At 41.2% G+C, this 27,685-nt stretch overlaps 1 protein-coding gene and 1 long non-coding RNA gene across 7 annotated transcripts in view; one reads left to right on the top strand and one right to left on the bottom strand.

Annotated features, from left to right (window-relative positions):
- Nucleotides 1–23,774, top strand: part of LOC133513294 (uncharacterized) — a 64,957-nt gene extending 41,183 nt beyond the window's left edge. Inside the window, exons 4-5 of the long non-coding RNA XR_009798447.1 lie at nt 2,320–2,428; nt 23,023–23,774. This is a non-coding gene — a long non-coding RNA (uncharacterized LOC133513294). The remainder of the gene's footprint in view (nt 1–2,319; nt 2,429–23,022) is intronic.
- The window catches only part of nrxn3a (neurexin 3a), a 189,936-nt gene that overhangs the window by 78,953 nt on the left and 83,298 nt on the right, over nt 1–27,685 (bottom strand). For 3 of the 6 annotated variants that reach the window (XM_061843922.1, XM_061843921.1, XM_061843923.1), the window contains 5 exons: nt 24,474–24,775; nt 19,415–19,576; nt 8,246–8,539; nt 7,722–7,869; nt 196–579 (listed from right to left, as the gene is read on the bottom strand). In XM_061843922.1, the coding sequence (XP_061699906.1) occupies nt 196–579; nt 7,722–7,869; nt 8,246–8,539; nt 19,415–19,576; nt 24,474–24,775 (1,290 nt within the window). Of the gene's footprint in view, nt 1–195; nt 580–7,721; nt 7,870–8,245; nt 8,540–19,414; nt 19,577–21,077; nt 21,123–24,473; nt 24,776–27,685 lie in introns of all 6 variants that reach the window. The other 3 variants (XM_061843919.1, XM_061843920.1, XM_061843918.1) reach the window with 2 other exon arrangements.

Genomic DNA, 27,685 nt, shown 5'->3' with positions numbered 1-27,685 from the left:
TACCTGTGCTTGTCCCAGGCCTAATCGAAGAACAGATAACTGGATATTTTTCACAAGCCCAGCGCAAGAAGCATGCCAAAATTTGGTTGATTTGGTGTAATTTCTTACTCTGCACCAAATTTCCTTTTTAGTTTTACATTTATAATGCATTGTAAAACAGATAAAAGCACTCAGACACTCATCACAAATATTTACCTCTCTCACAAGTGCGGGACCAATAACCCGTGCCGGTGCAGTCACAGATAAATCGATTCCAGCCTTCTTTGCAGGCCCCTCGGTTCTTGCAGGGGTAACTCTCACACTGTTTTCCAGTTTGCTTGTTACAGGAGGGCTTAATCCCAGCACCATTCTGTGCTTCAGCAATTTGACGGATGTCTTTGCTTCGACCGTCAATGAAAAGATCACGGATGCAGCCTACATAGCCATAGTTAAGCATTGCTGTCCAGAGCTCAGTCGGCAAAATTAGGTTAGTGCGATCAGTGGGAAGCCCGCCCAAGTACATATCACCTTCCAGGTCTAGGATTTCACTCTCACCACTTGCTGTGAATGGGGTTCTTCTGCTGTTGACAGAGATGGTGCCTGTAATTAGTATGGAGTAAAAATCAGAATTAGGGTCACATTATTTCTAAATTCAGGAGTCACCTTAAATAAACAAACAAGCCAAAAAAAAAATAAAACCTCATTAGTCATAATGCCCTTTTTACTTGCAAACATGTTTTGTTTTTGTTTAGGTCCAAAAATTGTCATATTATGATATCTTGTTAATAATTGCAGGTAAATATGCAGAACAAAGCTAATTTTTTTTCAGTGCATGTGTGTTTTATACCAGGTCTTTTTGCCTTGCAGTTTGTTGCATTGGGATATCTGTAACACACTTTTCATTCGCATTTGGGCACCAGTGTCATGTGTAGTTTACCACCGCTCCCATGATTACTTTGTGGTTCTTTGACTAGTAACTGTACCAAAGGCAGAATATGTCAGGGGCGTGGTCATGCCACTGCCTGACGCCCGTCTACTCCTGACATCAAGCTCCTCACCTGTGCCTTATGTTAATTGTGCAATGCATGCAAAACTCGTGTGTCAATTTGTTCATGGCTAGTTCATTGTACATGTTTCTCACTTTCCACCAATCTTTTTTTCCACATCTTGCCTTATGATAATCAGAACCTTTGTTTGTTTTTTGGACCTTGCCTTTTGCCGTGCATTATGTACTGTCATCTTTTGAACTGCCGACTTGTGAATCAACCTCTGCCTGGATTAAACTTCCCTTAAAACTACGTCTGGCCTTGGAGTCATGCATTTGGGTCCTCACCCTTGTTCCTTGCTCGTGAAAGAACATTGTATTGGTTTTATATTTTACAGCGATTTACATCTTCTTTCACTAATGTTACCAGAAGGTTATGAAGTAAGATGCATTACAATTCACCTACACATCATTCATCAATCAACTTAAGAGCATAATACGAAAATAAAGAGAACAGAGAGTGAAAATACACACACGCATAACACGCTCCCATTTCAGGAAAAGAAAGTTGCAGAGAAACCTTCTGTTGTAATATAACTAAGTAACACTTAAACATGTTAAAACAGTAAATACATGAACGAAAACACAGAAAAGTACAACAGAAGTATCAAAAGTCAAACATAACTTTACACCCTGGAGAGTACATCATCGTGTGCAATAGCCTCCACCTAAGCACTGACTGGTTGTACCGGCCATGCCCTACAACATGCCCCAAGAATTCAACCTGGACCTTTCCAAACTTGCACTTTGCAAGATGGACAGTCTGTTTCCCTGCCGACAGTCCCTTGAAGAACTCCTGAATCCTCTTCCATGGCATAAACGATGACATCATCCATGTAGGCTTTGACAACTTCCAGACCCAATGTCACGCTGTTGAGGAGCCTTTGGAACGTTGCTGGGGCATTCTTTAAGCCGAACAGCATCCCTTTGTATTGATACAGTCTGTCAGGCAAAGGGAATACCACAATCTTCTTAGCACGCTCTGTGAGCGGCACCTCCCAGAAGCCCTTCAGAAGATCAAACGTACTCATGTATGTAGCTTGACTGACGTGATCAATGGAATCATCCACTCTTGGCTGAGGGTAGGAGTCAGTTCGTGACAGTGGATTGACATTTTTTGACTTAGTGTAGCAGCGCCAACTGACATCACCACTCTTAGGCACAAGTACACTTGGTGATCTCCATGGAAAGTCGCTGGGTTCTTTAATTTCATTGTCCAGCATGTACTGCACCTCCTTCTGCAGAATCTCTCTCTTTGCAGGATTAATTCAATATGTTTTTTTTTTTTTTCACAGGGACAGCATCACCCACATCTTTATCATGACTAATTGTGCATGTGCGGCCAGGCACATCTGGAAACGGGTCAGAAAACTCAAAAAGCAAACGTGACATTTCTGCTTCCAGGTCAGTTGATAAATGTGTCACTTTTTCATGAAGGTGCGCTAACACATTGGAATTGCACAACTTTGGCTGATGCATTATCACTTACATCATCAAACTTGACTTCGCTGATAATATCATCAACATTGTCTTTGACGCTTGCATCATCATCAACTGTACAATCAGTAACTGGGGATGAGAGTGTTGTTGCAATGCAACTGACTTGTGTGTTCTTTAACATATTTTCATAATAATCAGTAGGACCTGAGGAGTTTGAAAATAAGTCATCAGCCTTTGAGGCTAAAGAATGACCCATGAATGTATCTGATAGATCACAAATGGAATCACTCGGCAAAGAAGTCTTGGTAAAAATGTCTTATGACATCCAAGGAGTCACTGGATAAGAAATGTCATACTGTAATTGCTCTGTATTGGGCGAACACTCCGGAGAACCAGTGACAATGGAATCTGTGCCAACTTGTGCCCCTATAAGATCATTGCCTATCAACAAATCGACACCCGGAACTGGAAGAGCGTCAAGAACACCAACTTCGATGGTGTCAGAAACGAGATCTGAAGTCAAATTCACAAAATGCAAAGGAGCAAGAGAACAGCCACTTATACCCTTAATAATAATATCCGAGTTAGCTGAAGACTCTGCAGAAAAGGGCAAATCATCCTTCAAAATCAGAGAATACAGAGCTCCAGTGTCCCTCGAAATAGTAATGGGCCTTGGGGTAGAATTATCTCCCATAAGTGAAACCGAACCATTGTAAATAAAAAGTAAAAACGTCACCGTAACTTCAGAATCTGAAAGTTCATTGTCAGAACCAAAACTCTCCTCAGAACCACCTGGCAAGGAAGGATGAGGTGCGATATATGCACAGGCATTTGGGGAAAGAGTGGACTGATTTTTGTATTTGAGCTTTTTGCAAATAAAAATCAAGTGACTGGGCTTCTTACAAAAGGCACAGACCGGTCCTGAGAATTTGAATTTCGACCTGCCTTATCATCACTTGACTCGAGAGAAACAGTCTGAACAGATTGAAAAGAACTATTCTGAGTCAAAAAATAATTATATGCTAACACCGCTGCATCATGTAAGATTTTAACATTCTGTTCATCCGACTAAGTCGTAAGATTGGAATGAACGCACTGCTTAAATTCCTCCATCAGATTTTCAGCAACTTTCTCAAAGTGGAGGAAATATTTATCACTTTCTTTTTCATTGAAAGTAGGGACCATTTTGACACCGTGTAATATCAAAAGAGGATGAACTAACTGAATCAAAGGACCTTTCAAGTTTCTCAAGTTCAGTCTCTTCTTTCCTTCGTCTCTCTTTTGCAATCTGAAGTTGTAATTCCAGTTTCCTTACTTCCAAATCGTCTGAAGGTTCCTCAACCAAGGCCAACACATCAGGAATAAATATTCTCTCATCAACGTAATGATTCAGAACAATTTTCAAAAGTTGGAATTTCCTCATAGCAGGTTTGGCATCAAGTCGGAAATAACTAGCAAGTTGTCAGAGGTCGGATTTGCGCAAATCACAGACCTATTCAGGGGTAGGAGACCTAATGAAGTGCTCAACATTAAACTAAATTTTGCTGGCTGTCACAAAGACCCGCATTACAACAAGTTAAAAGCATCATAGGAAAATAAAGAGAACAGAGTAAATATACACATAATATTGGGCAGGAGGCAGGGTACAACCTGAACTGGTTGCCAGCCGATCGCAGGGCACATGGAGACAGACAACAGTTGCACTCATGATCACACCTGGGGGCAATTTAGAGTGTCCAATTAATGCATGTTTTTGGGATGTGGGAGGAAACCAACACAGACACTTGGAGAACATGCAAACTCCACACTAGCGGGGCTGGGATTGAACCCTGGTCTTCAGAACTGTGAAGCCAACATGCTACAGCTGTTCCACCATGCCACCTCATAGTTTCTCATCAAACCTAAAATTATCACACCACACCAAACAGAATAACATAACTACCAAAGAGTAAAACAAATAAAAGAATGAAAAGAAATCGCACACACTGTAAAAGTATTTGACTTGTTCTGGAGGGGTTACCCAATCTGATCCAGTTCTAAATTAACATCCAAAATTTTATCAGAACACTATTCAAACAACATATGAAACATGACAATGCATAAAACATCCAACATCCATTCATCTTCTTTTCCTTATCCGAGGTTGGATCACGGAGGGAGTAGTTTCAGCAGGGACATCCAGACTTCACTTTCCGCAGGTATTTCATCCAGTTCTTCCTGGATCTCCTTCCAGTGAGACATTCCCGGAACACCTCACCAAGGAGGTATATGGAAGGCATCCGAATCAGATGCTCCAGCCCCCATATCTGGGTCCTCTCAACGCAAAAGTGCACCGTCCTGTCCTGGTGCCAGGCGCATGTGTGGAGACCGTTATACTTGAACATGGTGTTTGTTATGGACAATCCTTGAAGAGCACAGAAGTCCAATAATGGAACACATCTCCAGTTCTGATCGGGGGTTGGGCCGTTCCTCCCAATCATGCTTTCCAGTTCTCACAGCCATTGCCCACTTGAGCATATAAGTCCCCAGCAGAATGATGGAATCCCCAGTGGGAGAGCTCTCTAACACCCCCTCTAAGGACTCCAAAAAACTTGGGTACTCGGAACTGCTGTTCAGTGCATTGGCACAAACAATAGTCGGCACCTGTCCTCCCAAAGGGAGGCTACTCTCTCATCCACTGGGGTGAACCCCAATGATGGGGTGAGCCCCAACGCTGCGGTGAACCCCAACATACATGCGCCAAGCTGGGGGCCAATAATTTTACCCACACTTCCTCGGCTCCTCTCCTCTGGAAGAGAGCGCCCAACCCCTTTCAAGAGGATGTCACGGCCCTGCCGGTCTGTTTCATGGCTGTACGGGTCCCCAATGCGGCACGCACTCGCCGCAATCAGCGGAGGCGCACACTTGCGCCTCATTTCTAGTAATTACGTCCCAGTTATATAGAACCACACTTACGGGCTGGCCTTTGCCAGATCGTTGCTTCATGCCTCATTTCCGCACTCTCGTGATCCCATTCCTGATCTCCCCGTGTACCGACCCCTGCCTGCCGACTGACCTGCCTTCTACACCTAAAGTCCTTGTTACCAGGGCTCCCGTTGACTCCCTGCCTGTCCCTGCAGATCCAAGGCAGACGAATCCTCTGTCTCATTCCTGGGTTTTGTCCTAGCAGAGGGGGAAACCCGCATGGATCCCAGCAAGGTCGAGGCCGTCCTTTAGTGGCCCACTCCCACGAATCGTAAAGAGGTACAGAGATTCATTGGGTTTGTCAACTCTTATTGCAAGTTTATTAGGAATTTTAGCACCATAGCTGCACGCTTGCATGCATTCACCTCTCCCTTCAGTGCCTTTGACTGGGATCCGGCCTGCCAGGCGGCTTTCAGCAAGCTCAAGGCCGCGTCACGTCAGCTCCGGTCCTCATCCTGCCTGACCCTGATAGGCAGTTTATTGTCGAGGTGGACGCATTAGATTCCAGGATAGGGGCGGTCCTCTCTCAGAAGAGTTCCAGGGAGTGGAGACTATACCCATGCGCTTTCTTCTCCAAGAGGCTGACGCCGATGGAATGGAACTATGAGATTGGAGACTGGGAGTTGCTCACCGTCAAGACAGCCATGGCGGAGTGGTGACACTGGTTAGAAGGGACTCCAGTCCTGTTCCTAGTGCTGACGGACCATAAAAACCTCAAATATCTAAAAACTGAAAGCTCACCAAGATAGGTGGGCCCCCTTTTTTTTACTAGGATCCACTTCACGATGTTCTACAGGCCAGGGTCCAAGAATGGTGGTCCTGCCTGCTGAACCCCCTTCGCCACCCGCATGGTTGATGGGGGCCCGGTCTACACTGTGCACCGGCTTGTGTCATCCCGACGTCAGGGAAGGAGTGTCCAGTACCTGGTAGACTGGAAGGGCTACAGTCCCGAAGACTGATCATAAATCCCGTCCCAGTTCGTGGTCAATCCTTCCTTCATCAGAGACTTTCACGCCTCTCACCCCAAGGCGCCTGGGCTGTCCGGGGCCGGCCGTTAAGGGGGGGTGGTACTGTCATGGCTCTGCCGGTCCCTGTCCCGGCCGTACCGGTCCCCGATGTGAACCTTCCTGCCGCAATCAGCAGAGGCGCACACCTGCGCCTTGTCTCTAGTAATTACATCCCAGTTATATAGAACCACATGTACGTTCTGGCCTTTGCCAGATCGTTGCTTCATGCCTCGTTCCCGCACTCTCATGATCCTGTTCCTGATCTCCCGTGTTCCGACCCCTGTCTGGCCCCTGACCTGCCTCCTACACTTAACTTCCTTGTTACTGCGGCTCCCATTGACTGCCTGGCTGATCCCCGACACTGGACTGAATAAATACATTTCCTGAACGGCCTCTACCTCTCCCGAATCATGCATTTGGGTCCAATCCCGTGTTCTGGTCATGACAGAGAACTTATACCACAGCCCAAGTGGTGTGGAGAGGCAAGTTTGACTATAGCTAGTTGGATGTTCTCGAACACATACACCAGTTCATTCCTTCCTTGGCAGAGACGTGAAGTTCCATGTTCCGAGATCCAACTTCTGTAACCAGGGACTGGATCCCCAAGGTCCCTGGCTTCGCTTGACCCCGATTGACCCTCCCACAGGGGATGAATTCATGGGAAGGGGGACCCACGCAACCCTTTCAACCTGTGCCCGGCTGGACCCCATGGGTGTAAGCCCGGCCACCAGGCGCACACCTTCGTGCCCCACCTCGGCCTGGCTCCAGAAGGGAGCCCCGGTGACCCATGTCTGGGCAAGAGAAACTTTGAGCGATTTATTGTTTTCATCATAGAAGTCTTATAGCCGTACTTTTTCTGGTTCCTCACCTAGGACCTCTTTGTCATGGGTTACCCTAGCAGGAGTGTGAAGCCCTAGACAACTTTGCTCCTAGGATCATTGAGACACAAAAATCCCTTCACCATGATAAGGTGAAAGCTTCCAGGAAGATATATACAAGATACATTTAAGTTAATTCTTACAGTTCACTTTGAGACTACAATCAGTCTAAAAAATATACAGCTTACTATTTTTCTCTTTGGGGTTGAATTTTTTTTAATAATTTTTTTTCTGGAAGGTCAATTACAGTGTCACAGCTAGGGAATTGCTCAATAAATACAGAAAGTAACTCTACATTGAGACACTAAATGTTATTAGCTGTCTTTTGTTGATCTTGGGTGGATAACATTGTTTTATTTAATTCCATGTGCAAAACAATAATTTACTAACTTTGCTGACAGAACTGACCTGAGCGGCCATCTCTCTGGATGTCCACATGATACCAGGCACCGTCATTGACCTTTGTTTGAGTGGCCTTCACCTTTATAGTCCCTGATCCCATGTCCAACAGCAAGTATAAACTTCCATCCAGTAGCTCAACAGCAAAAAAATCCACCTGGAAAAAAACGTTGTTTTTTTTTTTTCAAATTGTACCAACAGACATCGAAATCAAAGTAGATCTTCCTTTAGGTAATGCCATTAGTTTATATTATTCAGTCTGTGGCTTTCAAATACAGGCAGTGTCACTCAGATAGCAGATGCAAATAAGATTGCGGATGCAAATAAATCTGGCAAACGCTTTGTTGCTTTGTAGGATCAGTTTGGCAAAGGCCCTCTTCTATTCCAGTATAACTCTGCTTCAGTGCACAAGAAAAGGCATTGGGTGCAAAGGGCTGACCTTGACACCCATCGAGCACCTTGGAAATGAACTTGTGCACATAATTAAAAGCATCACATCTTGTACAATATTATTATTATACAGAAGGCCAGACCTTGGTGTTCTTTTGGCTACGGGCTGCATCTTTACGCTCTTGTGGTTTGCCGTGGGTGAAGAGGATGAGGCCATTGGGCTCTGTAGTGCGAAAATCAAAAGAGATGGATCCCATCCGCTTGGTATTCCACTTGGGTAAGCTGATATAGGCCTCTGGGGTCTCAAAAGAAATGGGATCGAGGGTGGCCACATCTTCACACCTGTAGGACACCTCACCCTGGATCTTCATCTTGGGGTCAACAATCCGGGCAAGTCGGGACAATTCAAGGCGGATGTCATTGTTCTTGTACACCACCTATTTAAGAAACAAGAAAAATATATAAATTTAGTTTTATTGAAGATTTCCTCTGTCATTTTTGACAAAAATCTACTGTTTTTGGACAACGCTTGGATCACCAGAAACATGGAGCATTTTTTCGATACTGCTTATCCCTTTTAGGGACACAGAGTTAACTCATTCTGGGCAAAAGCCAGACTACACCCTGGGTAGGTCACCATTCAGTCAGTCACAGGGCACCTGCCTGTACGACAATGAATCTCACAAAACCCTGCACCAATCAAGCAACTGTGCAACAACACAACCAGTGACTCAAATATAATTTGTGTAACAAGAAAATCCAAACTGCATCCAAACCATGCAGAGACATTTTTGGGGTACCTATCACCAATGGGTACCTATCACCAAATCCAATAATTTAGAAAACAACACAGTAGTATATATTTAACTGATGTATTTATTTCTGTTAACATAAGAAACACAGTCAAAAATATATTACCACCATGGAAGGGGGTCAGTGTTTCAACATTGACCATTAAAAAAATAATCCACCATTAGTTTACCTATAAATTGTTTCACTTAATTGAGGAAGAAAATTTTGAGATGAGAAGTAAAAATAATAGCACAACTGCTTATAAACGGAGATTTTGCTGTGTTCGGAGTTTGGCAATCAATGGGGGTTACCACACATGTGCCACTATTTAAAGTGCCTCTGAATAACCAGAAATACAGTGAAGGAAATACAAATTTGAACACCCTGCTATATCGCAAGTTCTCCAACTTAGAAATCATGGAGGGGTCTGAAATTTTCATTGTAGGTGCATGTCCACTGTGAGACAGATAATCAAAAGAAAGAAAAATCCAGAAATCACAATGTATGATTTTTTTAAACAATTTATTTGTGTGATTCAGTTAGAATTCTGACCCTCAAAGACCTGTTAGTCCACCTTTAAAAGTCCACCTCCACTCCATGTATTACCCTGAATCAGATGCACCTGTATGAGGTCGTTAGCTGCATAAAGACACCTGTCAACCCTATACAATCAATAAAACTCAAATTTGTAACATGCCCAAGACCAAAGAGCTGTCCAAAGATACCAGACACCGTTAGAAAATGGAAGACGTCATGGTTTGAAATCATTCATGGCACAGAAGGTTCCCCTGGTTAATCCAGCACATGTCAAGGCCCGTCTTAAATTTACCAATGACCATTTAGATGATACACAGGAGTCATGGGAGAGAGTTTTGTGGTCAAATGAGACCAAAATGGAATGTTTTGGTCATAATTCCACTAACTGTGTTTGGAGGAAGACGAATTATGAGTTCCATCACAAAAACACCATCCCTACTATGAAGCATGGGTGTGGTAGTATCATGCTTTGGGGGAGTTTTTCTGCACATGGGACAGGATGACCGCACTGTCTCAAGGAGAGGATGACCACAGCCATGTATTGCGAGATTTTGGGGAACAACCTCTTTCCCTCAGTCAGAGCATTGATGATGGGTCGTGGCTGGGTCTTTCAACATGACACAGCCAGGAAAACCAATGAGTGGCTCCGTAAGAAGTATATCAAGGTTCTGGTGTGGACTAGCCAGTCTCCAGACCTAAACCCAATAGAAAATCTTTGGAGGGAGCGGAAACTTCGTCTTTCTGAGCGACAGCCCAGAAACCTGTCTGATCTAGAGAAGATCTGTGTGGAGGAGTGGGTCAAAATCCCTCCTGCAGTGTGTGCAAACCTGGTGAACAACTACAGGAAATGTTTGACCTCTGTAATTGCAAACAAAGGCTACTGTACCAAATATTAACATTGGTTTTCTCAAGTGTTCAAATACTTATTTGCAGCTGTATCACACAAACAAATCGTTAAAAAAAATCATACATTGTGATTTCTGGATTTTTCTTTTTAGATCATCTCTCTCACAGTAGATATGCACCTATGATGAAAATTTCAGACCCCTCCATGATTTCTAAGTGGGAGTACTTGGAATATAGCGGGGTGTTCAAATGCTCATTTTCTTCACTGTAAATTAACATACAATTTTCCCAAGGACATAAAAAAGCCATTCAAATATCAAAACATGGAGTGGAAGGAATGACAGAGGGTCATTTTTATTTCCCATTTTTTAATATTTATGAATGACGAGCACAGGAAAAACAGGGAACTTTTTCATCTAGGAAAAAAGTGCAAAGGTTTGAGCATCACTTGGGTGTACGTGTGCCCCCCTAAATAAATAAATAAACAATCATGTGTAGACATATAGATAATTGCAGATATACTGTGTACTATTCTATTTGAAATGAGAGTTCCCAGATTAACTGCATCGGAACAGTCACATTTGTTCTACCTTTTGTCCAAACTATTAAAATGACTGCTGTGAATGAGGTTTATATAAAAAAAGGGCTCTTGTTGATCAGGGATTTTTGTACCACGCTGCATAAGAAATCCCATCCGTTTTCTCTGTCTACAACACACAATGAACCACAAAGAAAAATAATAGGCTTTTGTTCAACATTCATCTCGATGAAATTTTGATAAATCTCAACAGTAAAATGGGGATATTCCCATGTAGAAGAAATTGTCCATTCAATGAAGGAAAAATAAAGAATGAAAACATTAAGTGGCCAATATCTTATCACAGCAGTTCTAAATGCTGTCAATAACAAAGGGAGGAGGGAGTCATGGAAACGTGTGTGTGTGCAAATTGAAATCTGCTCAAGTGGAAAATTAAAGCCCTTTTTTCACCTCTTTTTTCATTCTCTGGACAGCGTAACTCCTGTCTGGATATATTTGGGCGTGGGCATACAAAAAACAAAATAAAGTATGTATGTGTATGTATATACTTGCCCAGAGTTATGTCTGAGTGCGTAAATTAAAGGGCTGAGATCATCAACAATCCACCATCAGATTTGACAATAAATTAAATTATCTCCTGAGGTCTGGGTGAACTGGATTGGAAATTGTAGTTTTTGCCTTTCCTTCTTTTGTTTGTACTCATTAATTCATCATTTCTGTTTTTATTTCATCCTTCCTCTCGAAACCCTCTCCTCTCATCCATCAACATTCTCCCTCTCCAACAGCCCCAAACCTCAGCCAGGCTTTCTGATGCTCAGATTGAACATAATTACTTTGGGTCATTTGAGCAGCTGCAGCACTCTGTACGAATTTTAAAATCAAGACCTAAATAAGGCTGACAGTTTCAACACTCAACCTCACAATAACCATCCTTTACAGGATTGGCTAATATAATGTGTAATATTCAATTATTTCTCCAAGATGTTTTTGTTTAACTTTTGGTACAAATATATCAATCTACTATTTAGTACAATTAATTCTAATCCATAAACCCATATAAAAAGTCAATAAAAAATTTCAGGTCAGTCCAGTTCAACCCGGCTCACCTGTTTCTTGGGAAAAACAATACAATATGTATAGTTACAAATACAAATTGTATTTTCAATGTTGTGGTCCCAGTACTTCATCTTTTCTGAAGGTGTCATGGTTAAAATCCATCTGTGGACATATGTACAAATAGCAGCGAGTTGTTGAAAAGATGCTAGTCTGCTTCCAGGCCAATGTCGAGCTGCCCTTCAGAAAGGCACTAACAACACCCCCCTCAAGAGGTGCAGCATTGTTTGCATGCACCTTTTCCGTTCCTTCTTGTATGCCTGCTTGTCTGTGATCTGGTTATCCAATTTCATTTTCATATTTGAGTATGTACAGAAATATTTGAGCTTGAAGGTACTAAAGTGGAACCCTTAAAACAATTATAAGTGGCTATATTCCTTTTAATGTACGATAGTTGTGTAACACAGTAAATTTGCAATTAAGTTGTACCTGTGTGCTTGTAACACTGAAGATTCTAACACAGTCATTTGTGCAGGCCATTAAAATAATTGAAAACTGAAAACAAAGATTACATATTCTGTGTGACAAAATGATGACTCATATCCTTAAAGATTTAAAATCATATATAAAATAACACATTTTGCTTTGAGGCCAAATAGTACATCTCCTTCCACACTTTTGTGGAGAGCTCAGTTTCAATAGGCTGCAGGCTTTATCATGCTGACCCCCAATCGACTGCGACACACCAGTCCCCATCATTTCTATTTTTTTAAGATTATTTTGTATTCTCATGCAGAAGGTTTATCATCTATATTCTGGAAGTGCAGGCAAGCATACATTGGAACTAATCACAATGGCCATTTAATTTTATGCATGGTTTGGATCTACCCATTTTTTTACTGGTAATACCTGCTTTATTTTTCATTGTACATAGGAGGACTGTAAATTAATCATTAATATTGCAAGAAATATATCCCTTTGGTGGGAATGATGAGTATGCTTATGAAAGTTGTTAACCACTGTGACTTTATTGAGTGAGATCAGCAGTTAGGGTTTTGCTTTACATTAGTGCTCAGTCCTTTGTGTTCTGATAGTCTACTGCTGGCTAAGTAAAAGGACAAGATGTGAAAGGTAGAGGGGGTGGGGAATGTGGGGGACCTGGTTGGGGGTACTGGGAGTTGTCACAATTACAGCAATTATGTGTTATTGTAGGCCATTATGCATTTTGTAGGCCCTGAGATGTAGGCTTTCTCTGTAATTGCTGGCTTATGAAAGGCATAATAATCGTGGGCTAGCCAGCCAAATGGGCTACCTAGGGCAACCAGTGTTTGGTGCCATGGTAACAAAACATTTTTCGATAATGCCACTCTGGATGGCAACGACAAGAGCATTGTAAGCAGGGAAATTAGCCTCATAATGGTTGAGGTGCAGGATGAGAGGGTGTGACAGCAGACAAGGATTGCTGGTGAGTACTGAACTTGGATGGAACTCTGCAAAGGAAAGTCCCTGCATGGTTTGATGGAAATAATATAAATCTTCAGGGATGATGACATAAGATACTAAACACTGAATAAATATTCATGTATAACCATTGGTGATATTTCTTAACTAGATTATTCTAGAAACAATTCCAAATTATTTGGGCTCCAATTGCCTTTTTGCAATCTGGTCACAAATTTAAAATGGGATTCAGATCAGGGCTTTGTGATGGCAACACCAAGACATTGACTTTGTTATCCTCATGCCGCTTTTTTACAATTTTGTCAGTATGCTAAGGGTCATCGTCCATTGTGAAGACCCATTTGTGCCAACATTTTAGCTTCCTGGCTGATGTCTGGAGATGTTGCCTTAATATCACCATTTAATGTTAATTGTTGTTGGTCATTATAACCAAACAGCTCCACCTTAATTTCAGCAGACCACCGGACATGTCACCTGAAGTTAAGATCTTTGTCTTGGTGTCTTTTTGCAAACTGTAATCTGTCTTTTTTAATGTTTCTTTCAAAGTAATGGCTTCATTCTCTGTGAGTGTTTTTTCAGCCCATGTCAGTGCAGGACTTGTTCCCTGTGGATAAATACACTTTCTTCCCAGCTTCATCCTGCATTTTCTCAAAGTCTTAAGCTTGTGTTCTGGGGTTGATTCGCACATTTTAGACCAAAACATGTTCATCTCCTTTCTGAATGTTGTGATGGCTGGACATTCCTATGAAGTTTATACTTGCGTGTGATTGTTTGAACAAATGAACATGGCACCTTAAAGCACCTGGAAATTGCACCCAAGGATGATCCAGATTTGTGGAACAACATGATTGTTTCTCTGATTTCCTGGCTGATTTCTTTTGACTTTTCCATTATATCACACAAGGAAGCAGGGTGTTTGAGGTGTGGCCTTAAATAAAAATAGAGAGCTTAATTTTTTTGGCTTAATTGCTTCTTCACCACAATGGACTGATGCAAAGCCCACATCACTGCAGAAACTGCACCAATCCATCTGACGATCTCCTGTTCAATTCTTCCCTGACTTGTGAACGAGACTCAGAAATATTTGAACTCCTCCATTATGGGCAGGATCTTTTCTCAACGTGGAGACGTCACTCAACCCTTTTTCGACTGAGGTCCATAATCTCAGATTTGGAGGTGCTGATTTTCATCACAGCACTTCTTCACATTCAACTGTAAACTGCTCCAGTGAGAGTTGGAGATCACGGCTGGAAGAAGCCAAGAGAACCGCATCATCTGCAAAAAGAAGAGATGGAAAACTGAGGCCATCAAATCGGACCCCCTCTACACTTTGACTGCACCTTCTACACTTTGACTGGACCTTCAAATTCTTTCCATAAAAGTTAATAGAATCGCCTTGGTAAAATTGGACTCTCACCGGAAATGAGTCTGACTCACTGCTGGAAATGCAGAAAAAACCCAGACATCGTACAGGGACCAAACAGCCCGTACCAGATAGTTTAGTATCTATCCCATACTCTAGAAGCATCCCCCACAGGACTCTCCAACAAAACACGGTTGAGTCTATAAAGTCCATAAAACAGAGAGGAGAACTCCCATGCACCCTTGAGGACCCATCTGAAGATGAAGAGCTGGGCCACTGTTCCACTGGCAGGATGAAAACCACACTTCTCCTCCTGTATCTGAGATTCGTCTTCCCAATAGACCCTGCTTTCCAGCACCCAAATAGACCTTACTGGGGAGCCTGAGGAGTAATTTCCCTGTAGTTGGACGCCCCCCTCCCATGTCCACAATATTAAAATGTGGGACCACCACCCCAATCTTCCAATCCAGAGGCATTTTCTCAGATGTCTATGCGATGTTGCAGAGGTGTGTCAACCAGGACAGCCCCACAACCTCCAGAGTCTTTAGGATCTTTGGGTAAATCTTATTCACTCCTGGCGGTTTGCCACTGAGGAGCTTTAAAACCACCTCAGTGACCTCAACCCCAGTATAGGAGAGCCCACCTCAGATAACCCAGATTCTCCTTCCTCATGGGAAGGCGTGTCTTTGGAATTGAGGAGGTCTTAAAAATATTCTCCCCATTGACTCACAACATCCCTAGTCGAGATCAGCAGCACCTCATACCAAGTGCAAATAGTGTTGAGGGTGATCCTAAGACACTGGATGGTGGACCAGAATTTCCCCAAATCTACCCAGAAGTCATTCTTCATGACGTCACCCAACTCCTCCCATGCTCAAGTTTTAGAATCAGCAACCAAAAAAGTGCCAAACAGCATGGGCAGCCAGTAACCGTCAGCTGTTTCAGGAGTCTATATAAGACCTAACAGCTCACAGTGCATGTTGGAGCAAATGAGAATCAGGAGGTCAAAGGAACTGCGCGAAGAGCTCACAAACAGAATTGTGTCAAGGCACAGATAAGACCGACGTGAAAAAAAATCAGCTGCACTCAAGGTTCATCAGATCACAGTGGCCTCCATAATCCTTAAATAGAAGACGTTTGGGACTACCAGAAAGTTTCGTCAAGCTAGTAGTTTGGCCAAATTGAGCAACCGGGGTAGAAAAGCCTTGGTGATAAAGGTAAAGAAGAACTTAAAGAGGCTGTGGCTGAGCTCCAGAGATGAAGTAGTGAGATGGGCAGTTCTTGAACAGGGGTCAGCAACCTTTCACACCCCAAGCGCCGCTTTAAGACTTTTAGACATCTGAAATGAAGACATTACTATATAATATCCATAACATATCATCCATCCATCCATCCATCCATTCATGTTCTTTGCCGCTTATCCTCACGAGGGTCACGGGAGTGGTGAAGCCTATCCCACCTGTCATTGGGCAGGAGGCAGGGTACACCCTGAACTGGTTGCCAGCCAATCGCAGGACACATAGAGATAAACTGTCGCACTCACAATCACACCAAGGGGCAATTTAGAGTGTCCAATTAATGTTGCATGTTGTTGGGATGTGGGAAGAAACCGTAGTGCCCGTAGGAAACCCACACAGGCACGGAGAGAACATGCACAGAATGATATATTTCATGTTAGACTGTGATAAATTTCATGTATAACATGTTTCAAAATTATATTTAGGTATCAATGTGATGAGTTGGGTATTAATGAGGATTAGCTATTTTGGCATGGATAAACTCAATCTTCAATTTTTTTATTTACTGTGATTTCATTAGCTGGATGTTGAATTCATGAGTCATGACCAGTAGAAAGCATCTTAATTGCAATCCATCATTAAGGCAGAGAGTGCGTGCTTGTTTGTATGGGTGTGTGTCAACTTGTGTTTGCTTGAGCATGCATACAACATCTATCTTTTGTTTTATTCAAGTTTTGTTTTATTTAAATCTCTGTTAACATGTACAGTATACTCTACACAAAAGACAGCTCCAAAGAGAATGTGTGTTTCTATTGATATGTCTGAGTTTGAACGTGTGTGTATCTGCCTGTCTCGACTGTATGGTACAGGCAATGGCAAACCTGACCAGCATGCTCAGAGCAGGAAGTGGGCCAGAGCAGGATTAAATCGCTACTGCAGCACATCCTCATTCACCCCGGAGCTCATATGGTACTGTGCACCCTCGGTGTCAGTGTTTCTGTGTGTGTATTTTGTCTTGGCTGTGACACAAAAGTCAGCCCTCTGCTGCAGCAACCAATTCCATTCAAGTGTCAGACATGATAAGCTTGAGGGAGCAGTACATTTCACTCTTGAGTGTGTTTTAGTGTACAGTGGGGATGAAATGGATTACAGTTGTTTGATTAATTATGCTAACATTTCAAATGGTTATCATCACCACACCCAATTGTAGTAAATGTCACGTCCCATCGGAACGAGAGGTAGGACCCAAATGCAGGAACTCGGAAGACGCAAGGTAGTTCAAGAAGAGACACGTTTATTATATGCCGAGGTCGGGGATCGAGCAGGCAGTCCGGTGCAGCAGCGGTAGTTGGGACGTCGAGGGACGAGAACAGATGAGCGGACAGGCAGGAGTCGGTACACGGGGAAACAATCAACGCAGGCAGAAGGGTCAAGGAGTCAGGCTTACAGGGTTGGTCGGAGAACGGACGAAGGTCTGTACACACAGGTTCTGTCAGGAATACGAGAGTGCTGGAACGGGACATAAAGCTCAACGAACTGGCCGCCGACCAGTCGTCACCGGGTCTTATTTATACGGGGGATGATCAGACCGCATGAGGCGCAGGTGTGTGCCTCCCAATTAGCGCAGCCGCGCGGGCACCCGCACAGCTCGTGCTGAAGCGGCTGGATCATGACAGTAAACATGCTTACCGCATTTAGAGCAATGCATTGCGCAACCTCTTTTAGAGGTTAATGAGAGAGTAGGTGAGGGAGCACTCACATGGACAGTAGCTTTGTATTTGTATTCACAGTGCTGGTAAATAAAAAGAAAAAAAAAAAAAAACGGGGTCATTGCAAACACAACCAGACTCCATCCAAGTTTTTCTTGTAGTGGAAGGGTCGGGAACCTTTTTCCACTGAGAGACCCATAAAGGCCAAATATTATAAGTGTAATTTCAAAAGACCCATACAATATTTACAAAAAAATAATTACAAGTGTAAATTGCGCATTTATGTAAGACTAACACTTTTAGAGTACAATAAGTCTCAGAATTATTTTAAATAACATTGTTACGGTGTTGCTAACCAATGATGACAAAAGTACTTCTTACCATTAATGTGACTTCTGGTGCTGCACCGTTTTGCTAATGGCTTTATAGTCTGTTTCATACATCATTAGATTAAGCTTCATGCAGGCATTGAGACTTCCATCTGTTACTCATGAACATAATTCAATTTAATTTGCTATCATGGTGGTGGGATGGTTAATAGTTCTTGCCGACAATGGTATGTCCTTTATTTGTTTGATTATCTTGTCTTTATGTGAAGTTGGCAAAATGTTTATTGACAACAAGTCCAAATGCTTTGGCATACTCACCATCTGTGAATTTAGACACACAGCAGAAGAAGAAAAATTGTACCCAAATATATGTTATTGTATATTTACACTCAGTAACGACATTTTCTGACCTGCAAACACAGAATTTGGGTCCACTAAACGTGAATGTATCTAATGTTTTGGGGTTTTTTTGTCTTCTGCTGGATTTATTGGTAGTTGGCACAATATCTGAATGGCGCATTGGCACCATCAATTGATAATGTCCTTCGACTTCGAGAAAACCAATGTGAAATGGTGGTGGCCCGATGGTGCGACGTTTGTGCTGCCATCAAGCAGTGGAAGTCTGAAGTGTACTCGTTTGTCAGATTTTTTGCTGACATCACAAGACAAAAAAAATCTACCAAGCAACTTTTCATATCCATCCATCCATTTTCTGAGCTGCTTATCCTCACAAGGGTCACAGGAGTGCTGAAGCCTATCCCAGCTGTCTTCGGGCAGGAGGCAGGGTACATCCTGAATCGTTTGTCAGCCAATCACAGACACATGGAGACAGACAACAGTTGCACTCACAATCACACCTAGGGGCAATTTAGAGTGTCTAATTCATGTTCCGCTTTTTTTCGGATGTGGGAGGAAACCACAGTGGGCGGAGAAAACCTACGCAGGCATGGGGAGAACATGCAAACTCCTCAAAGGCGGGACCAGGATTTGAACACCGGTCCTCACAACTGTGAGACAAACACTACAGCGTGTCACTCTGCTGCTGCAACTGTTCAAATCTCCAAACAATTCCAAGAGAACGCAGCGCAGATGTTCAACCTTGGCGGTCATCAAATTGTTAAAGAAATCCATCCATTCATCCATTACTGAGCCGCTTATCCTCACAAGGGTCGCAGGAGTGGTAGAACCAATCCTAGCAATCATCGGGTAGGAACCAGGGTGCACCCTGAACATGACTCCAACCAATCTCAGGGCACATAGAGATAAAACACTCGCACTCCCAATCACAACAAAGGGCAAGTTAGAGTTTCTAATTAATGTGTCAAAGAAATCACCAATATATATTTTATTTATAGATCTCCGTAAATTTTATTTTCACAGATAAAACTTCCTTTTACCAAATGTTCACCAAACATTGATAAAATCACAAAGAATGTGGCCCCTTACTTCTTTGAGACAGCCCATGAAGTTGTTGCTCACAGGAGATCCGGGTAGGTCAGCAGTGCTGGGGCTACCACCAACATAGAAAAAGTCATCTGAGCCAAGCATGGTGTAGTCCTCCTGGGTGTAACCCGTGGTGGTCAAAATCCCATCCACTGATATTGTCACCTGATGATGAGGAGTTAAAAGAATAGTAAGTAAATTAAGTCTTTGTGGTGATATCTGGGGAGAAACGTGGCAGTCCTTTGTTCCTAGTGTTGAATTAGTACAATTGACATTGGACTATTCATTAAAAGCAGTCACATTAGTGAAATATTTATGTTAATAATATATATAATAATTCATATGAACATTAATTAAACTTTCTGAAACTACTTAAACGCAATTATGTATTAGGTACGTATTAGTGTATGCACATCTGATCTTTTATTGCTTCAACAGCACCAGCACTATCTTTGGATCTCTGCATTATATTCTGGCTAATAGAGTGCTAGCCTTTCGGATTGGTGAAAATACTATACAGGGCTTTAAAGTGTGTCAAGTCATTTAGATCAACATGGGAAATGATGTCATCCTCTGATATTAATTTTTAATAAGAACATTGATTACCACTACGAGAATATCATCCACATTCAATCAAGTCAAGATTATGAACTGACATTTGATAATAATATTAAAATGACTTTGCCCTTTGGGTGTACCGTCGTTTTACTTGTATACTATTTCAAATCTGAACAGTAGCACAGCTATTTTTCTCGGTTTGTAATGGTATTATGTTAGAACTGCAGAAGAGTAATTCCTTTGTAAATTAATAGTAGATGCAAAGACCATTAAAAAGTGTCTTAATGTGATGAGATGAGAATTGGCTTAATATATTTTTTTATAAGGCGTAGCAGCAAATCTTTTTTTTTCAACAAGAACAAAAAAAAAAAAATCAACACAACTGTCAAACCAGGTGAAATAAGGAATGACAAACAGAATGAAAATTCAGAACACAAAGGATGGCGGATCCACAGTGCTGAATCAAATAATGTGATTCAAGAGAATGGTCAGGTAAGAAATTGTAAATACAAGGCAGAAAATCCTAGTTTTTTTTTCCTGGCAAGTTTCCAGAGCAATCTCATCAAAACAGAAAACACATGTGGCTCAAGTCATTATGTTTACATGAACATGAATATTCCAGAATTAGCCTAAAGAAGGCTACATATTTGGGAATGGCACATTAATTATTATTATTAATATTATTATTGAATACGTAGAATTGGTTGTGTAATTATCCATGCTTTTCCCAAAATTATACTTGTCACATTTGATTATGCGTTATGCCTAGATCAGACTACAGTATTTTGTTGGCATTTTGTGTCAAATCTGCAGGGATACTGGCTTATGTGTTGTGGAATGTAAAACAAAAAATAAATTAATGAATAAAAAATAAATAAATGATTGGACAAATTAATCCTGTCCATGTAAACATCCCACTTAAGATCAAGGTCCAAGTTTGACCCAAGTATAAGAGGAAATTGAAGTTATTCCAACTTTAAACAGAAAGAAGCAAATCATATTTTATTGTTCTGAGAGTCTTATGTTAAAAACTATGTTGCACATACAGCCAAAGCAAGAGTACACAGCAAACCCTAAAATATTAAAACAATGAATGATTGATATCTACCAGACAATGGAGTGTGTTAGCCATGGTGTATCCGATGCCCGATTGCTTTGCAAAAAGGTGGAGTGGGTTACAGAAGAACTTAACTAGGAATGGTTTGTCATTGCATTTCAACAAATCAAATGAAAACAAATGAAGATGAGTTGCATATTGCAAATGTTAGTAAAATACATAAGAACAATCCTTCTAATTTCAATTACAATGGTGCAAGTAAAAAGTAAAAACATTTTTGCTGTGTGCAAAGCCGTTTTACACGTATCCTTACTGTTCAAATTGTGGTCATGAAAGGGAGACTTTGCAATAAAAAAAAAAACATTTTATCACATCGATTTATCTTGTCTTTATGACCCTGACACTGGATGATTAAAAGAATCTTTTGAAAAAAAAAATCCCTCTTTGGCCCCACCTAAGGCTTCTAAATTCCCACATTTTATTTTACAAGTGGGCACAGCATGACAATAATAAGTAATCTGAGACTGTAGAAATAGGATGCGTGGCAAAATGTCATGTCAATAATTTGCACACTCAAATGTTTTATTTGTATTTTTTTTATATTCTGAGTCTCTTCATTGAAATATTTAATAATGACGCATTGCAACAATTTAAGTGGGCACTGGAATAAAATATTAATGTCACCTTACTTTTTAATAGTATATTAAAATCTACTTTAATTTATCATTTAAACTTTGTGGTTAATATTTTATCAGAGAGGATAAGGTATTTCATTTCAAAGAAGTTTCTGCGATCACTTGGCGACAAGTTCAGGGTGTACCCTGTCTCTCACCCGAAGATAGCTTGACTAGGTTCCAGCACACTCGTTACCTAAATGAGGACAAAGATACAGAAAACGGATGGCTTGATATTACAAACCAATTTTTCTTCAGTCACTTTCACACAATTTTTTGAAAAGACTGCGAATGAGTGAATAAGCTGAGCAAAATAATGTGTTGCTCCTTTAAATCTTCTTGTGAAAAAGACAAAAGGTACTCCTAGGTACTGAGAATCATTTACTTTACAGCAACTCTGACTCGCTTCCTCTTTTATTTATTTCCTCTTTATTGTATTTAAAAAAATCCTATTTACAATTTTGCAAGATGCACTATTAGAGAATATCAACATCTGATTTTCTTCTTCTCCTCCTCTATGATGGTTCACCCAGATTCGCCTAAGCTACTTGCTTTTGGGGCTCTAATATGGAGCCCGCCTCCATTTCTTCTCGTTAGACTGTATCCCAGAGAAGATCTAGAGAGATACAAGCGCTAGACCTAAAGTGGTATAAAAGTGAAAGTGAGGACAGGAGATTTGATCCATTTCCTTTCGTTGATCATTATGGGGAATGCTAGATTCAATTTGCCACCAGACCAACCAACAGCTGTTAGAAAACTGCCAACCAGCCAACGTGACAATTACAGTCTCCTGGTGCCCTCATGCTAGTCAGTGGAGACTTAATCATGTTTCTCTCTTATCTACGAACAACTTCACACAACCTACACTCTGAAAAGAGATAGAATAAAACCTTAGATGTCCTGTGTGCCACCGTAAATGGATCATATGGCTCTTCTTCTTTCCCTCCCTAGTGGGGAATCTGACCACAACTTGAAGCACTTTGAGATTACCAACTTCGATAATTTGGTCTAAAGATAGAAGAAGCACTGTAGCAGTTTCTCAATGTCATTTGCTTTTTTAGGTTTTGAAATATTATAGTGTTGTGCTTTTATTTTAAAAAAAAGTAATACATCATTATCATTATTTGCAAAGACAGCTGTATACATTACACAAAAATGTGTTTAGGGTTTCTCATATGTGACTAGATAAAATGTATTTATGCCATCATTAAAATATATATATTCTGTTTCTACAAGTAAAGCCAAAATTCTATTAATCTAAAATTGTTAAACTGTTGAATTGTTTGAATCTGTGATACTGGATCTCTTTCCTTGTAAATTAGCCTAGGAACACCTTGGGAAGCCACCAGAAGAGTTGGATGAAGTGATTCAGCAGAAAGAAGTCTGGGCTTCCCTGCTTAAGATGTTGCCCCCCGCATCCCCACATCCAATTAATGAAACTAGATCGATGGATGGATAGATGGATGGCTGAATGGATAATATGTTGTCTTTGCTCAAAAATTAGACTAGTTATTATTGCAGCTAAATGTCACTTAACCTTCATGCAGTGTGCAGGGTTTGGTTTACTATGTTTCAAGATCAATCAGCCAATCATATCGCAGCGATAACATTACAGTCAATAAAAAAGCACATAAACTTTCACTCATGCTAAAAACACATTGGCAGGTTTTAAGTGAGTGAAACACAGAATGGCCGCCATGCCAGCCTAGCCTCAAGTCATACAGATTCTGTAAATTATAAAGTATACATTTATTGATTTTTCAAAAAATTTATCATTTATAATATACCTGTGGATGAAAAACCAAAACTTGTGGCCCAAAATGCGACTTACTGCCAATTTGATGGGTCTGATTGGATCGGATATTGCTGATAGGTTTTGATGGCATAATTTGTTGATCTCATCCATGAGGTCATCCATTGATCAGCTCAGAGAAAGACATTTACTCCAAATTGCTGTTGTGCACAGTATATCTGGATCTAAAACCTAGTAGTACTGTAAATATCTGACGTCTACGAAGAAAATAAAAAAAACTGGCGCAATGGGAGAGACAAGGCAACTGAGAGACAGCACATAATACGGGGATCAGACTACAATACAAATTTGCTCTTCCACGATTGCACTATGTCAGACTACTGCAATAAAAATTTTTTTCTGATACAACTGCATCCAGTTTTTAATGATCATTGGGCTTTATCTTGGAAACTCAAATGCGACCCGATTACTGTACTCTTGACAATACAATACAATTGACAATACAACTGGATCGTGGCGACTGTGTTATAACCTTTTTGGAGCCAAAGTACGTACCTTACAGGGGAAAAATCTCACGGCACACCAACAAACAATAACATCACAAAAACTAGACACACTAATTGATTTATGTGCTTCCTGCCATCAAATAGAAGACCATTAATTTGTTCTGTTTGTCACTATGCCTCACTGGCATAAATAGATGAAAAAAGGTGCATTATTTATTATTTTGAACAATTAAGTAAACAAGTATATACAGTAAATGTACAGGTCATTTAAATTGACTCATTTCTGCATCTTGTGATCAGATTGGTGATTGATTATCTTTTTTTTTGTAACTCCCTAATGGGTGATCAGTTACCTGTCCTAAAAATCCTGATCCTGTAAAAGCATACCAAAAATGTACACAAGTGGTGCGTATAATAGAGACCTGCAACATTCATTGATTGTATTGTACATCACTACAATTCCATTCAACACAACTGACCTTATCACCTACTACACTCCACCCAACGGCCTTACCTGCCGTAGGTTGCGAGTCACTTTGACATCATGCCACGAGTTGTCATTGAACTTTCCATTGACGGGCTCAACAATTGCCTCAAAAGCTCCAGAGCCCAGGTTGATCACAAGCGAGACAGCACCATCCTTCAGCGCCAAGTTGACATAGTCAGCAGATTTGCCAGTGTGAAGTATAAGGCCATTGCGCTGCCATGTCTTGAAGGAGAGTGTGATTTCATCACTGCTGCTCTGGATTGGGTTCTGAGAGAGGTCATAGCAGAAATACTCTGAACCACGGAATGTGGCCACATTCGCTTCCCTTGCTGTTGTGAAGAAAAAGAAAACAGGTGGGTAATAAATTCGTTTCAGTCACTAGTCTCAGTAAAAATCATAATTAAAATCAGAAACAATGACAGTATAAATTTTGAATAGTCCCGCTAACTCCTGCAATTCCGTGACCCGCATTTGTGAAGTATTTATTGTAAGTTGAGGTTTCTTTGGACACTACTTTAAGCTTTGGCCTCAACAAAACGGAAAGGCAGCTCAATTAAGTTTGTGTTCTAAAATTGATACAAAGCTAACATGCTAATAGCTGTCAAGATAATATTGCATATGCGATCATCTTTTTGTCAAATTGTATTTTGATTTTTTTCTCTAAGTATTGCACTAATATTCTATGGTTTGAACTTCTGTCCATCCATTTTCTTTGCCGCTTATCCTCACAAGGGTCATAGAAGTGCTGGACCCTATTCAACCGATCAATGGGTAGGAGGTAGGGTACACCATAAACTGATTGCCAGCCAATTGCAGGGCACAAAGAGACAGACAACAGCCACACTCACAATCTCACCTAGGGGCAATTTAGAGTCTTTCATTAATGCATGTTTTTGGGATGTGGGAGGAAATCGGAGTGCCCGGAGAAAACATAGAAAATCCAGACAGATGGGGCCGGGATTTGAACCCCTGTCCTCAGAAGTGTAAGGCCAATGGTCTAACCAGTTGTTCCACCGTGTCTCAAAATGACTTTCCAGGGAAATAAAAACTACTTTTTTACTCCTCCCGCAAGTGACTTTAAGTGATTTAACCATCGGAGTGTCCCCGCAGGCCAGCCTCAAGCCAGTGTTCATCTTCATTGGCCTCACAGAGGAAGAGACACGCACCGACTTGGACTTGGACCACCATTCCTTAGGGCAGGGGTATCAAACTCATTCTGGCTCAGGGGCCACATGGGTGAAAATCCATTACCAAAAGGGTTGGATCGGTAAATCATGACCTTTATATAAAAAGTTATATACTTAATAACTTAAAAACAAAAATTTCATCATTGTTTTCTTTGTTTTAATAAAGTTTGATATAATACAAGGACAACATCACTATTAAACATAAAACATTTCAAGCTTTTTTTGTAATTCTAAGGAAAAAGAACACACAATGCCTCAGTTATTCACATAAGTATCTCAGAGAACACAACCATATCAGGGTGTTGTTTCTCAGGTAGAAATTTATATAAAAATAACATCATCCCATTTCCTAAACAAGTGCAAGAAGAGCGTATTCTGTCAAAATACTGCATAACTTTGTTGCACCCCAGCAACTGTTTGTTCAAGTTATTCAGGGACTTTGTAACATCCACCAAAAACAAAAAGGTCCGCCATCCATTCTGCGGAATGAATTCTAATACTCGTTTGTCTTTTCTTCCATGAACGGTCCAATTTCTTCTTATAAATCAAAGAAGCGCCTCAGCACAGAAACTCGGGTTAACCTCCTTACCTTAGTATGGTGTGGCAGGGCATAGATTTGGTCTTTCTCTCTGAGAAGGCTGTAAAACTGACAGTGATTCAGGCTTCTGGATTGTATGAAATTAACAGTTTTGATTGCCAGTTTAATGATGTTATCCGGTTTTTATGACTTGCAACATAAAGCCCCCTGGTGCAAAATACAGTGAAAAATCCAAAAATCACATCCTCCATTTGCAGACTGCATTTTCTCTCTGAACTTTGTCACAAAACCTCCCTTTTTTCTTGATCATTAAGGGTGTACCGTCTGTAGCTAGGCAGACACCATGGCACCACCGCTACGAGTGTGGTGAAATTATCAGATGCTATTGTCATGTCTTTTTTTTGAGCACCCTCTCCACGAATTCCCTGGTGACAGTCAATGTGTCGTCAACTCCGCTGATGAAAATGGCCAGTTGTGTAACATCTGTAATTTCCGTACTCTATGCTGTAACTGGCTGTTCAAATCCACTGAAAGATCGGAAATTCCATCTGCCACTGTGTTTCTTGTCAGGCACGTAATTGCAAAAGCCTGACACCTTTCAGGGAACACAATCTCTGCTCCCTTCATCGTGCATGTTTTACAAATTCTCCCTCATTAAATGGTTTTGAAGCCACTGCGATTTCATTAGCAATGAGGTAGCTAGCCTTCACAGCAGTGCCACTGATGTCTCCTGCTATGAGTCAACACAGACTATTGTTTCTTCGGACTGGCCTACTTGTTGGCATGAAGACTCAAATAGTGTCGACAAAGGTTATATTCTTTCAGAACTGAAACATTCTGTGAACACACCGAACATGTGCATATGTTTTTCCCATTTACTTCCGTGAATAAATGGGATAACATTTTTCTTGGAACATGCTGCACTCTGCATCCACTTTTCTCTTTTTTGAGAGACATATTGGTGCAATGAGGGTGCCAAAGCACACATTAATAGCATTGTACCATAAAAGATGTAATAAATAGCACAGAGAGTACACAAAGCAGCTCATCCGGACTGCACGCTTGACCTACTTACTCTGCCCCTGTGTAAATGGTTTGCTTGTTGAGCACAATTGTTATGGTGCCATCCAGTGGACGCAATAGAAACAGCAGATGCTTTTATTGAAAAATTGTAGCTTTTTTTTTGTGTCCATGTCCATGGCATCAGATTAAACCGGCCCGTGGGCTGTACGTTTGACATCCCTGCTTCATGGGGATTGAGATGGTCAGCCTTCCTGTTTGGAGTTTGCATGTCCTCTCCCGTCCAAAGTTTCCTCCCACAATGCCGAGTAGATTAAATGATTACTCTAATTTGTTAGTACATGTTAATGTGCATGTAAATGGTTGTCTTATATGTGCCTTAAACTTGGGTAGTAACCAGTTTAGGGTATATCCTGCCTCTTGCTCAAAGTCAGCTGTGATTATGTTGCCTTTATTTTATATGGATACATGTCTCCCACACTGAAACAACCACA

The sequence above is a fragment of the Syngnathoides biaculeatus genome, chromosome 15 (genome assembly GCF_019802595.1).
Source record: "Syngnathoides biaculeatus isolate LvHL_M chromosome 15, ASM1980259v1, whole genome shotgun sequence".
Classification (NCBI taxonomy): domain Eukaryota; kingdom Metazoa; phylum Chordata; class Actinopteri; order Syngnathiformes; family Syngnathidae; genus Syngnathoides; species Syngnathoides biaculeatus.
Note: the sequence above shows the minus strand (reverse complement) of the source record. Positions and strands in the feature narration are given on the sequence as shown.